The sequence below is a fragment of the Rhea pennata genome, chromosome 3, assembly GCF_028389875.1.
Source record: "Rhea pennata isolate bPtePen1 chromosome 3, bPtePen1.pri, whole genome shotgun sequence".
Classification (NCBI taxonomy): domain Eukaryota; kingdom Metazoa; phylum Chordata; class Aves; order Rheiformes; family Rheidae; genus Rhea; species Rhea pennata.
Genome location: NC_084665.1, coordinates 128,142,662 through 128,156,397, shown reverse-complemented (window position 1 = coordinate 128,156,397; position 13,736 = coordinate 128,142,662). Strand labels below are relative to the sequence as shown.

The 13,736-nt window shown below is 55.1% G+C and overlaps 1 protein-coding gene across 1 annotated transcript; it reads right to left on the bottom strand.

Annotated features, from left to right (window-relative positions):
- Window positions 1-3,629: 3,629 nt before the first annotated feature.
- On the bottom strand, window positions 3,630-10,493 carry PNOC (prepronociceptin). The gene is made up of 2 exons (XM_062573130.1): window positions 10,368-10,493; window positions 3,630-4,160 (listed from the first exon to the last, which is right to left on the bottom strand). The coding sequence occupies exons 1-2, from the start codon at window positions 10,491-10,493 to the stop codon at window positions 3,630-3,632; spliced, it is 657 nt and encodes a 218-aa protein (XP_062429114.1).
- Window positions 10,494-13,736: the final 3,243 nt, after the last annotated feature.

Sequence of the window (13,736 nt, the reverse complement as noted above, 5' to 3'; positions counted from 1 at the left end):
TGGGGCTCCACCAAGAAGCCTGGTAAAATAATTACTGTACAGAAGAGTCGAGGATGATCTGGATAAGCAAAAAAAAAAAAAAAAGAAAAAGAAAAAAAAAAAAGGAAAAGAGCAAGAGGAGAGGCTGAGAGCAGGAAAGGGGCTGGATGGAGGTTAGGATGAAGGTAGGAGGGTGAAGGGAGAAACCCTGATTTGAGAGTGGTGGGAGCTATGTCCTCCTTGGACCTTCCTCACCAGACACATCCAAGCTCCAGCTCTGGCACCCTTGGTCCTCTTCCCAGGCAAAAAGCACCAGCAAACAGCAGTGAAAAAAGCCGGATCCTCTGCCAGCCTTAGCCGTGTTCTCTGGCAGTCTCACCGCTGCACTGGCTTTGCAAATTAGGGGCAGTGGGGACAGTCCGGCGCAGCTGGCACTCGGCACGGGGCTGCCAAGCCTCCCCATCCCTCCATCCGCTCTGGCGTGGTTTCTATGGCAATGCTAAAAATAGCACCGCAGCGGAAACACCGCTCAGCTCCCCAGATCCGCAGGTTCACCCCCCGTGGCCTCTCCTTTCCCTGGCCGCTGGAGTGATGGCCCAGCTTAGGGATCCGCCGTGAGGCTGGAAAAATTGGGGTCAAGCGGGAGCGGAGGAGGTGGGCGCTGCCTCTGGCCTTCGTTAACCGCCACGAGCAGGGATCCCGGCGCGTGGCATTTCCTGGGGAATGAATGCCCTGCTCGGAGAAGGCCACGGACCATTAACCCTTGGGAAACGTGTAAGTGAGGCTCATTATTGCCGTTCGGCTACATTAGGGCTTTATTGCTTTGCATCGTTCATGCTTTTGGCATTTGATAAAGCCCTGTGCACTCTTTTAGCAGGGCGTGAGGACACAAGCCCTTCCGTGCTGTCGCCCTGCATCCTGCAGGGGGAAAAAGGGGGTTGGATAGGGGTGTCGCAGGCGGTGTTATGCTCCCAGCCTGTCTGGTTCGAGTTTAGCCTTGCCCCAGCCTGGGAAAGCGCTTTATGCCTCCTAACGGGAAGGAGATTCAACGCAAGACATGATGGGAGCTCGGCAGAAATCCTCCCTCCTCCTGAATATCCCAATATATTGCAATATCCCAACACACGGGGGGCACTTTCCAAGTAGTGTAGGAGGAGATATAATCAACATGTAATCACTGCTTCGCTTTTGTTTAGCTCCGTCTTTTTTAACAGAGACGGGATTGCTCCGCCGCAGCCAGCTTGTGTTCCCAAGATCCAGCCGAGACGGGCAGCTCCCGCTGTCTCTGTATCAGATTTCTCTCAGCTGCTTCGGGCATTCCCCCTCTCCCCCTCTAGCTTTGATACACAGAAACGCTCTTTTACCCCCCAAATCACGTGTTTTTTAAGCCGATCTCACAGCGACTCATATCATTCCTAGCAATACTCTCTATACTTTTGGAGCCGTGAAGTGCCAGGCTGGAGGTGCCCGGGGAGCGGGGCCGGCAGGGACCTGCGCTGCAAGTGTTCACCCGAGTGATTGGTTTCCAGTCGCAATGATATAGTAGAAATAGTAAACTAATTTATTGATCATTTTGCTATGTACAAGTTTAATGGAGAAATCTTTGTATGAAACAATTAAAAAGAACAGGTTCTTTGATTTTGTCAATTTTTTTTTTTTTTTTTTTTTTTTTTTTTTACAAACAGTTAAGGGCAGTGCTGCAGGTGAGACCCAGGTGAGGCGCTTTACCAGTCATGCTTTCGGCGGCGAACTCGGCAGAAGAAAAGAGCCCCGGATGTTGTCCTGGGAGTTGCCAAAACACACACACACTCCCTCTGCCCCGTGGTGGGACAGCACTGAGACAGCAGCTGGGACACGAGACATGCCATGGGGACGAGGTGCAACAAAAACACGGACATGGCTGTATTGCTGAGCAAAGAAGTCAACCCCCGGAGTCCTTGCAAAACCTCAAGGAAAGCGCTCAAAAAAAAAAATCAAATAAGCAAAGCAAAATGTTTCCAGGTGCTTTCTCGGAGCAGCCTTTAATGGACCGGCGTCGTGCTGTGCCTTGTTGCCCCGCTGCCTGCCTCGCTCCGGGGGAAACCGAGGCACGGAGGCGACGGCGCAGGGCTGGGATTGGGAGCAGGGCGCGTCGAAGACCCGAAGGCATTTCAAAAACCTCGGTGACCATAGGAAATGCCACAGGATAGGCAAAACCGAAACGCATCGTTTTCCACTGCGGTTCCCCCCTCCCATACCCCCCACATCTAATTTGGGATGTTTCCAGCGGGACTAGAATTTGGCAAAAATCCTGCCATTTTTAATTTTTCCTTTTTTTCTTGTTGATTTTTTGCTTTTCCTCCCTCCTCCCAATATCCGCCCCCCCGGCAGTCTGCTGCGCCCACCTCCCCACCACCCCAGGGGAAATCCTTGCTCCAGTCGGCGACGGAGGCCGCCTCCTTCGCGTCCTGGCTTTAAACTGCTGCCGAGCGAACAGCGGCCGTGAGCGGGGCTCTCAAGTAGGGAGAAAAGTGGTTTCTGAACGCGTGCGAGCCTGGAGCGCTTTGGGGTCCATCAGAGTGAGGTGGAGGCTGGCTAGGTGGACAGGAGCAGGGTTTAATTTTGCCTGTGCCTGGTGGCAGGTGCCGGGACGCGGTGCCGGAACGCTACAAAAAAAAAAAAAAAAAGGAAAAAGGAAAAGAAAAGAAAAAAAAAACGGAGAAAAGCAGCTCAGCCGAGAGCGGAGCGGGCCTGGGGGGGGGATGAGGGGGGGCGGCTCGGCCTGCGAGCTGCTCTCTCCCGGGGGGCTCTGGCGCAGCACGGACGAGGCAGGGAGACGCCGGCCCACCCGAGGGCCTCACAAAGCCTCTCGGAGACAAAAAAAAAATAGATAAAAATAAAATATCTTTTTTTTTCTTAATTTCCCCAACAATTTCATTTTAAAGCAAAAGGGTTACTTTTTTGGGGGGGGGGGGAAGGAGGTTGAAACATCCTTCAGATCAGTCACCCATCAGAGCGATGAGCCTCAGTCAGGTCTCTGCCCTGCTGGGGCTGCCACGAAGTGGGGAAAGGGCAGCAAACGCGTCTTTTGGCCACAGCGGGGAGTGGGCTGCATCGTCCGCACTGGCGGGGAGGGAGGGAGGTCGCTCTCCGGGCAACAGAGGCAGTGGAGCTCCGCTGAGCGCGGGGAGCCGACGCTTAAAAACGCAGTTTGACGTTTAAAATTTGGGCGTTTTCGCCCTTCAGAAAACGCGAGCCGCCCCGCTCCTCCTCCTCCCCCCTCCTTCCCGCCTCACGCCGCCGCCCGCCTGCAGGAGCCGCCGGCGCCTCAGCGCCGCGCCTCCAAAATGGCGCTCGCCGAGGAGCGGGAGAAGCCGCGCCGGGGAGGGGCGGAGGGGGTGTGGGGGGGTGAAGAGCGGATCGCGGTCGCCAAGCTAAAGCGTGGGCTGGAAATAAATAAATAAATAAATAAATAAATAAATAAGAACAGCAGCAGGCTGGGGTGGAGCCTGCGGGGGGGAGGGGGGCCGCCGGCCTGCTGCCCGCTGAGGCGGGCGGGGGGCCGCGTCGGGCGCCATTTTGGGGGCGGCAGTCGGGGGGAAGGGTTGACTTTTTTGGCCGCTTTAATGGGGGGGCTCGGTGGGGTGTCGGGGGTGCGGCGCGGGCGCCGGCTAGATCTCGTTGTGCTCGTTCAGGTCGGCGGCTATGTCGTACTCACTGGAGCGGGGCGACATGCCCAGGTACTGCTTGAGGAACTCGCTAAAGCGCTTCTGGTTGTTCCACTTGCGCGCCGACTTCCGCACCCCGATGAAGCCCCCGTACCGCTTCTGCACCCCCCGGGCCGCCGCCGGCGTCGCCCGCCGCCTCGGCTCCGCCGGCGGACGGGCCCCCGGCCGCTGGGCTGCCGCGTCGGCCGCCTGCTCCGGCGGCGCCTCGCTGCCGCCGTCTTCGGCCGCCCGCTGCCGCAGCAGCAGCGCGCTTACCTGCGCCGCCCGCCTCGCCGCCGCCGCTGCCATTGCGGGCCGCGGACCGGCGCCCCGCGGCCCCGCGGCCTCCGCCTCGAAGGGCCGGGCCAGGGTGACATCGGCGGCGTCGCCGGCGGCGTCCTCCTCGTCCTCCTCCCGCGGGCCGGCGGAGGCGGCGGCGCAGAGCTCCCAGGTGGCGCGCGGCACGGCCTTGCCCTCGCACTCCAGGACGCAGACCTGCGCGGCGAGACGGAGAGAGCAGGGTGAGCCCGCCTCGCCGCCACCGCCATCCCTTGGGGAGCCCGGCGCGGCACGCAGGAGGCAGTTTTTCCCAGCTGAACCTCAATATCGTTGCTTTCAGCCCCATTTTTGCCTAGGCCCACCCCCATGCTCACACAGGGTCACCAGCACCCTGCCCACATGGGTATCTCCAAGGATGGAGACTCCACAGCCTCACTGGGCAACCTGCTCCAGTGTCCGATCACCCTGACAATAATTTTTTTTTCTTATGCTTAGATGGAATTTCCTGCATGTTTCCCACAGAATCACAGAATGGTGGAGGTTGGAAGGAACCTCTGGAGGTCAGCTAGTCCAACCTCATGCTCAAGCACAATCATCTAGAGCACCTTGCACAGGACCCTGCCCAGATGGCTTTTGAATAGCTCCAAGGATGGAGACTCTACAACCTTGCTGGGCAACTTGCTCCAGTGCTCAGTCACCCTCACAGGAAAGAACTTTTTCTTCATGTTCTGATGCAGCTTCCTGTGCTTCAGTTTGTGCCCAGTGCCCCTTGTTCTATCGCTGGGCACCACTGAGAAGAGTCTATATCCTTCCCCTTGACACCTTCCTATTGGATACTTGTATAAGTTGATAAGATTCCTGTCAGTCTTCTCTTCTCCAGGCTGAGCCTGCCCAGCTCCCTCAGCCTTTCCTCAGATGACCAGATGTTCCAGTGCCTTCACCATCTTAGTAGCCCTACGCTGGACTCTCTCCACTGGCTCCGTGTCTGTTTTGTACTGGGGATCCCAGAACTGGGCACAGTACTCCAGATGCTGCCTCACCAGGGCTGAGCAGAGGGGGAGGATCACTCACCTCCCTCAACCTGCTCCTCTGCTCTTTCTAGGCAGGATACCATTGGCTTTCTGTGCCACAGGGGCACATTGCTGGTTCATGGGCAACTTGTTCTCTACTATGACCCTCTGTCGGGTTCTTCTCTACATAACTGTTTTCCAGCAGGTCACCCCCCAGCCTGTACTGCTGCATGGGGTTATTCCTGCCCAGGTGCAGGACTCTGCACTTCCCTCTACTGAACTTCATGAGGTTTCTCTGTGTCCATCTCTCCAGCCTGTTGAGGTCCCTCTGAATGGCAGCACAGCCCTCTGGGGTGTTAGCCACTCCTTCCAGCTTTTTATTGTCTGCAAACCTGCTGAGGGCACATTGTGTCCCTTCATTGAGGTAATTGATGTAGAGGTAAAATAGTATTGGCCCCAGCATTGACCCTGGGGTCCTCCACTAGAGACTGGCCTCCAGTTGATTTTCATGTGGCTGATCACAACTCTGAGCCCAGCCATTCAGTCGGTTTTCAGCCTACCTCACACACCACTTACCTATCTCATACTTAGTCAGCTTGTCTATGAGGATGTAACGGGAGAGTGTCAAACAGCTTCCTAAAGTCAAGATAAACAACACCCACCTCTTTTCCCTCATCTGCCCTGCCAGTCATCTCATCAACCTGAGAAGGCTCTCAGGATGATTCCTTCCTGTCCTTTTCATATATTTGGTAATGCTTGCAGGATCATTTGCTCCATCACCTTCCCAGGGACTGAAGTGAGGCTCACCAGTCTGTAGTTCCCCGGATCCTCTTTCTTGCCCTTCTGAAAGCTAAGGGTGGCATTTTCTTTCTTCCATCTCTCAGGAACTTCCCCTGATCATCATGACCTTTCAGAGATCATCAAGAATGGCCTTATGATGACATTGACCAGCTCCCTCGGCACGTGTGGGTGCATCCCATCAAGTCTATATCTTCTCACTTTGAAAGAGACCTTGTTGTCCTCAGGCATCACTGCTCATCAGATGGCAGACACCACAACCACTGTGGGGTTAGCCCTGCCTGGCAAGCTAGACGGTAGCAGCAAAACCCAGCACCCAGGGGAAACCAGTCAGAAGAAAAGTTCAAGAGAGCCACTCAGACATGTGCAATTCCCTATTATGATGTCTGAGGCAAGCCAGGCTCTTCAGAACAAAATATATGTATAGTTGTCCCAAAGTGATGTGGTCATGCGGGTCCTTGCATGGCTGGGAAAGCTGTGAGAGTCCTTGCAGATACACCATCTCACATTTCTTGAGTTCAGCTGTTGGAAACCTCCAGCTTTGCAGCTCTGAGGTAAAGGTTCCCTGCTGCTCTCACATACACTTTCTAAAGTGGCAGAGCTTTCAGGAGGTTGAGCTCAGTTTTTTCAGTGATAGGAAAAAAAAGGGGTTACAGTCTTAGGTTTTTTGATATTGAGTGTTGCATGCCTGCAGTAACAGGGCATGTTCTGGCTGGGTCAACAGGAGAAAAAAAACAAACGAATCCCAATGAGGTAGACACTGCGAAAGCAATGTTTGTAGTCTTCCCTTTGTGCAGTGGATCTAGGTGGCCTTTCAAACTAGAGGCTCTTCATTGTGACCTGGATCCAAGCAGCCCCGAGCAGTCACAGCCTTCAAGTGTCCCTGGCCAGCCCTGATTCACCCCTGGCAGAAAAGTGTGTGGAAAAAGCATTATCTCCTCACCAGGCTCTGAGCTGGAGCCAGTTATTGCTTACAAGGACAAGAGAAACTTGCGTTGAAAGCCTTTCTGCATCTACCCCTTCTCTGTAAGCCACTCTGGTGCTGAAGCTGGAGCTGGCCCCAGCCCTGATTGGATTTTGGAGTTGGTTTGTCATTGCTGTGGGGTTATCTGCCCTGCCAAACACATGCAGCATGGGGGAGCTCTTGCAGTGAGAGATGTGTCTAATCCTTCTGTGTAAATGTCAGGGTTGTTCTTGTGCTGAGCCAAGACTTCTGTCCCATTTATGTCAAAACTTTTGGCTAGAATCTGGTACTGATAAAAAAAAATGTCCTTGCAGTGCCCTGCTTCTGGGATAAAAGGTGGCTGATTACCTGCAGATAACTTGTCTGATTAGCATGGGATAATTTTAAATATTCTTCAGAAGGAATTACCCTAGGCATTAGGCCAAATGCCAGCAGTGGGGACTGTGGTCCTATGGTCCAACCATAAAACAGGACTATCAACATCCTGTGGTCCTTTGCTATAATGCGATTCCTTTAATTCACATGAAAACAGTTTCACCACTTCTGCTGCCAGCACTTAGATGACTTCCAATCGGCACTGGTAGCTTCTGCCACCTGTTCAACTGAAGGCACATTAGCTCTCATTTGTCTTCGAGTTTTCACTGCTGGACTTGCTTGATCCCGAGCATGCAGCAAGTACACATGAACAATATGTGGAGAGCCTGTCCTCCTTGCAGAGACTCTCTGGGTCATCTGTATGACAGAAACCAGCTCAAATGTGCTGCCCAGCCTGCCTTCCAGCTCCTACCACAGCTGGGCTTCCACCCTGACAAGCAGGGAAGAAGATCCTGACTGTCCCTGCCTGCCCAGCTGGAAGGGCTGTCTGAGGGCCTTGGGGACTCTCTTTCTCCAACTTGCTGTCCTACAGCTCCTGTCCCTGCCAGGGATGAGCAGGTGTAATTCTGAATGCCTCATTTCCAATGAAAGTCACTGAGTCCTTCATCGTCGCTCAAGCATTCCTGCAAAGTGCAGGTGCTGAGCTGTCTGAGTTAGGATCATTGCATGGACATACACTGTACATGTGGCTAGGCATGCACAGGGCATGTGGCCAGGTGTGCTCAGTATAAATGGGCAGACATGAGTAATACGTGTGTCTCTTTGGAATGAAGCAGGAGAGAAGGTCTGGGAGTCCTCAGCAAACATAGGCAAATGCTCCTCTATGGTCAGTTCCTATGCTACCTGGAGCAGCTCCCTCCAAGCCTGGGTGTAAAGCCTTTGATTGGCAGGAACAGCACCACCATGAATTTGCACCATCCCTAGATGGTTCTAGGGACAAGGATGTGGGTGATTCCTCCACATCATGAAGACTTGCTCCGTCAGCTTCTTCTTGCCCTGACAGCCAGCAGCTACATGGTGGAGGTGTGCCCATAACTTCAGGAGATCTCTTTTTTTCTAACTGTGAAGTCTCAGCTCTGCAGCCCTTGGAAAACTGCTTTTACATTTCCAAAGTCTTGAGTGAGGATGGAGCAGCCACAAAGCTGGATGGAACTTGCTTGGCCACTGCTTTGAAAATGGTGGTGGTTTGTACCAAATAATTCCAGCATGCCACTTCTTCTACTTCAAATAAAAGACTCCTGACTCCTCTACTGTGGAGTGGTCCTGATGAAATCGTTCTTGCTTTGCAATACAAGCCTGTCAGAGGGTCCGTGAGCCACTGACCATCCCATCTTATCTCCATCTTGCTGGCGTGAGAGCCAGGAAAGGCAGAGCAAATCTAACGTTAAGCAAAATGCCTTTTACTGCTGCTCAGCCTGCCTCTAGCTTGCCACAGACCGGACAGGGGCCCGCTACCAAAGGTTCAGCAGGAAACATGAGCTTTTTACTATCCCATTAGCACTCATCTTGCTTGGAGATGTCCCCTGGGCTTATTGATGTGGCACCACCTGGCACAGAAAGAGCTGCACCCTCCAGAAATGGGACCAAGCAGGAGGAGTAGCTCTCTGCACAGACACTTGGGCACTCAGGCTGGAAAGTAATATTTCAGTGTAAAAGCAGAAGGATTATGCGCCAAATCTTGGAAACTGAGACCTGTGTTTGCCCCTGGGGGGTTTGCCAGCAGTGCAAGCAGGAGGAAATGGGCATGGTGTAACTGCATGCAGCACTTTGCAAGCTCAGCTGGGGGATAGGGATGGATTCTGGGGCAACTGTCCTGGAAGTCTCTGGTCCTGTCTTACTCCTGCATGTCCTCCACAGTTCCCTACCCTCTCCCCTCCTTCCACCTCCTTCGTGCTTACTGCTGCTGTGCCTGAGTGGCCGCTAGCTTGGCCTCGAAACGCTACCAGGGCACCCTCAGCTTCCCACCGTGCCCCTGGCAGCCAGTGCAAGATGGAGCGCGTGACGGCCAGGATGAGTCACGGTGCCGAAGAGCCGCAACAGGGCGAGCGCTCGGTCCTCCTGGTCCCTCTTAAGAGCATATTAACCATCTGCTCTCTGCAGCCCACCCTCAGGACAGGGCACCCCCGGGGCAGTTTAGGTGGGCCCTGGCTGGGGGCAGATTTTCCCAGCCTGACTGCTTTACTGGAGGTTTCCCGTGCTGCGGGCTCCTGCAGAAGCAGCCGAGCGGACTCGGCACTGAGCGCCTGACAGGCAGCCCTCACAGCCCACAGTAATTTATCCTTGCAGACTTGGTAATAAACAGGGAAGCAGGCAGGGGGGACGAGATCGATCCTGCCCACGCGGCTGGGGTGGGGGAAACAACAGCGAAAGAAATGTTCCTTGCAAGAGCATCGCCACGGCTCGCTGGAGAGAAAAAGAAAGCATTATCGGCTGTGAAAAAGCGCTCTTTAATGGCTCTCCTGACCGCGCGCTCTTTAATCAAGCGCTCAAGGCGAGGCTTCTTTGCTACACAGCCGACCGGAACGTGGAGCCAAGCTCCAAAAATGAGGAAATGCGGTGATAAGGCTCCTGGGGGCCCAAACCCCATCGCTGTTGGGGAGGTGATACCCTGCAGTGTCAGGCCCCAGCTGGGGCAGGGAGCTGGGAAGCAGCCCATTCCCATCTGGAGACCACGCACCCAAACAGCTCTGCAAGCAGAGCTTGCTCCCTGCCATCACCCCCGGGCAGCCTGGCGCCGTGTGCCTCCAGGGAGCGAGCCACACTGGGATGACAGAGGCTGGTCGAGGGCTGGCAACGGTGTGGAGGTACTGACCCGAGCGTGGCTGAACGAGGCAGGAACGCGCCCAGCAACTCAGCTTTGTTCCCAGAAACACATCCAGGGGCCAGATTAACAGGTTGGGAGGGGATGGACAGGGGTCTAACATGCTGATTCATCCCTTTCCAATTAACCATTTCAGCTGCAATACATTTCATGCTGGCTTGACAATCCTGGTGGTTTTTTTCTCCCTCAAACTCATCGTATTTCATAATGCATCTGTAAACCTGTCCCTAGCATAAAGCCAGTCCTGGGGGGCCTTTTGGTACCCAGGGCCTATTTGCATCCTGTGGGTGGGTGGCACCATCCCCACATGGTGCAATGCTTTCTGCCTACCTCTAGCCACTGTTTGTCATCTCCTACAACTGCAACGATGAGCTGAAGGGCTCCCAAAGCTTAAAAAAACCCATAAACCCAACAGCAGTACTGGGGCAAAGGCTACCCCATGCAGGGGGACTTACGAGCACATTGAAGCCGTCCCACTGGCTGTACACATGCTGGTCGCAGTTGAGGCAGTCGTGCTGGCAGTCGCCAAGCACGTGGGCGAACAAGCAGAGTAGCAGGAGGTCCCAGAGCACAGCCCTCATGGTGGCAACCATAGCAGCTGGAGCACGGAGAGACAGAGACGGTGAGCCCAGGCGACTGCCGGCACGGGGCAGCTCACTGGGAGCCGGCGGCGACCCCCTGCAAAAACACACCAGACCTCAGATCTATTCCCCTAGATGGATGCTACCCAGACCTCTGATTCCCAAAACATACGGTGCGTTTGCTCTGAAGATTCTTGGTCCTAAATGAGCTACCAGCAATGAGCAGACCTCACCAAACCTGCCTCTTGGGAAGGGAGCTTCCCTGCCCACTTGCCCCCCAGCACCTCCAAAAACAAACTGTTTCCCAGCTTAATCCTTTCCCGTCTATATCGTGCCGTGACCAGACGGGGCTAGCTGGCCTCCGGGCCCTGGCGGTGCTTATTTTAGCGTGCAGATGTAGTGGCGCAGTCCAGACTGCCCTGGAGCAGGACGCTGCTTAGCCAAGCATTGCCGGAGCTGAGCACAGAAAAGCTCTCTGTAGGTCTTGTCCTGCTCTGGTTTGCTCTCCACTCCATTTTGGGGGGCAATTTGGACTCTGGCATCCTTGTCCTGGGCTCAGTAGCTGTCTTTCTTTGTTGCTGGTTTGACACAAACATGCTTTTGCTGTGCCACGGCCGTAGCACAGTAAGATGCAAAGCCACGAGCACTGATGTCTGAAATCACAGCCAAAGTCCATTAAAATCCCCCTCGGCATCGTCCAGCCCTTGGTACCCTGAGGTGTTTCCACCTGAAATGATAATCATTAAGATTTAACAGCCAGCTCTTTATTACCCTAGGTCTGGCCAAGACACAGGACAGTCCTTGCTAGCAGATGCCTGCTCCCTTCCTGTTGCAGAAGCAGGGAGCCATAGTGCTGTTTCAAGCCCCCTTTCAGCCAAAGCTGATTTCCAGCCCTGCCTAATCCCTCACACCACCTCCAAGACCAATGCCAAGGCAGGAGAGCAAGGCATGAAGTAGTTAAGTGATTTGACCAAAGCCATGCAAGGTTGCCCGTGGCAGATCCATGTTTCCAGCTCTGCCACCGTTGGCAAGTCCTCTCCTCTCCAACTCCTTTGAGAAGGTTTTGGCCATGTTATCACTGCCTGACCTATTGCATGACGCCAGCAGCTCTCCTTTCCTCCTGAGGCTGGGCCACACAATCACAGCCCAAATCATGGCAGTGCTGGGATGGGTCCCACGGGGAATGATGGATGGATCACTGCAGATAACTGCCAGCAGGAGGCCTAGTGCATTCAGAACCTCTCTCTTGCTTTAAATGTACTGGAAAAGAGGATCAAGTGTCTCTGAGGAGACACAATGTAGGAGAAGAGGGTCGTTGGGGCACAGTAGTGGACAATGTGAAGCAAGGCTTAACTGGAGGGTTTTGTGAAGTTTCTAAGTCAGCAACAGGGACAAGGAGAGGTGGAGGTGGAGAGCAGAATAGGATGGAGAGATGAAGGTTAGGACTACCCTTGGTGGCACCTTGGGTACCTTGGTGCTCTATGAATCTGGAGTATAATGGAGCAGGTTTGGAGCAAGCCACATCCAGCTGAAAGGGTTTCCGGCTAAAAGAAGTGAAGAAAGTGGGAAGATCTCCAGAACCTCTTCAAAATCATGCACAAGGGGATGAGAAGTCCCCTTGCTCCTCTAAAAATGATCTCCAGCCTCTCATGCCATCTTTGACAGGCACCAGGAAACCACATGCCAGGGTCACAGAATCCTCTGCAGAGGGCTTGTCCTACTGTCACATGCAGCTAAAACCCAGCCTTGGCTGGAGATTGTGTCCTCCTTGGAGACGAGGAGGACCCCAGCGAGCAGGACAGCTGTGCCTGCAGCCCTTGCTTGTCTCTGTGCAGAAGGATCTCCAAATCAGGCAATCCTCCAGTCAGAAGCAAGCACCTTGCAGCCTTGTCAGATAGGAGGGACTCAGCCATGGATGTCCAGATGTCCGCAGTCCCCCAGCGAGGACCTCTGCTGCTATAACCAGGTCTATTGCAATCAGAAATGTGCCACCTCCTCAGTGTGTTGCCCTCTCCCTTCTATAATCCAGAGCCTTGGTGGTGAAGGTGTTTCTGGAGCTGGGTCTGCAGCTCCCATCCTCTCTCCTGGTTTGGTTTCCCTGCAGGCTGACAGGAAGGTGGGCTCCGGTATGTGCCAGAGCTGCCTCAAACTGCTTCACGAGGCACCGAGCGTCCCACATGCTGGGATGAGGCCACTTTGCAAAAGACGACGACGAGGTGGACCCAGCCCCTTCGGTCCCTCCCTGGCCCCTGCGGTGGACCCAGCCCCTTCGGTCCCTCCCTGGCCCCAGCTGCAGGCTGGCAGGGTTAAGCTGGCAGTGACATGGAGCCTGACAGGCTTCTGGTTGTCGTTTGCTGGAGGGTATGAGGGAGAGCTGATAAGGAGCAGGAATTAAGGCTTAATCTTGGCTGAGGCTCATTAAAACTGGATGGCAGAGTGAGTCAGAGGATTGGCAGAAAGCTCCCGGGAGAGGGCTGGGACCGGCCCTCCCCCCCCCCCCGCTCCCCTGCCTGCCCGCGGGGTCCCCATGTCCCCCCGGGGTGGCCCTCCGGGATGGGGCCACCTCCAAAGCGGGACAGGCCAAGGGGGACGAGGCCGCTGGACTGACAACGAGGTTTTTCTGGGAAGGCTCCCGCAAAGCCACCGCAAGGGAGCTCGCGCAGTGCCCGGGAAGGAGGCAGAGGGGCTTCCCCGCGGCGGGGATGCTCCCCGCCACCGCTGGCGGCACCGCGGGCGGCCCGTGGTGCCCAGCCAAGCGGCCTCCCCGCCGCCTCCTCGTCCCCGGGGGTGCTTTCAAGTTCGCCGCGTCCTCGAGCGAGCCGGTGACATCTGGCCGCAGCTCGGCGGCGGCGACGATCGCGGCCCAGGCTTTTCTCGCCTGCTAATTGGAAGATGCTATCAGTGCGGGCTGGCCGGGCACGGGCGCTCGCCCAGCCAACGCAATTCCCCGCGGGGAATCGGCGAGGGCCACTGCGCACCGGCGATAAGGCTCAAGGGCACAGTGCCTGGGAGGTGGGAGATGGGGGAAAAATTCCCCCCCCCATGGGCTTCAGAGCTTCCCAAAAAAATAAATCAGTGCAGCTGCGCTTGACCATCCGGATCAGGGATGCTGGAGCAAGCAGCTCGTGGGGCAGTCAGGCTAGATTAAGGTATAAAGCCCATTTTTTAGCCTAGCAGTGGCTCCCAGGCTTCGGCAGAGCCCCGAGGCACTGCCAGGACCAACCTCCACCAAAATCTGCAGTT

What these genes read in the sequence shown, in the direction of transcription:
- PNOC (XM_062573130.1), bottom strand. Translation starts at nt 10,493, where the DNA reads ATGAGGGCTGTGCTCTGGGACCTCCTGCTACTCTGCTTGTTCGCCCAC. An exon ending in GGGACGGCTTCAATGTGCTC is followed by an intron (nt 4,161 to 10,367) that starts GTAAGTCCCCCT and finishes CTCGCCGCGCAG; the next exon opens with GTCTGCGTCCTGGAGTGCGA.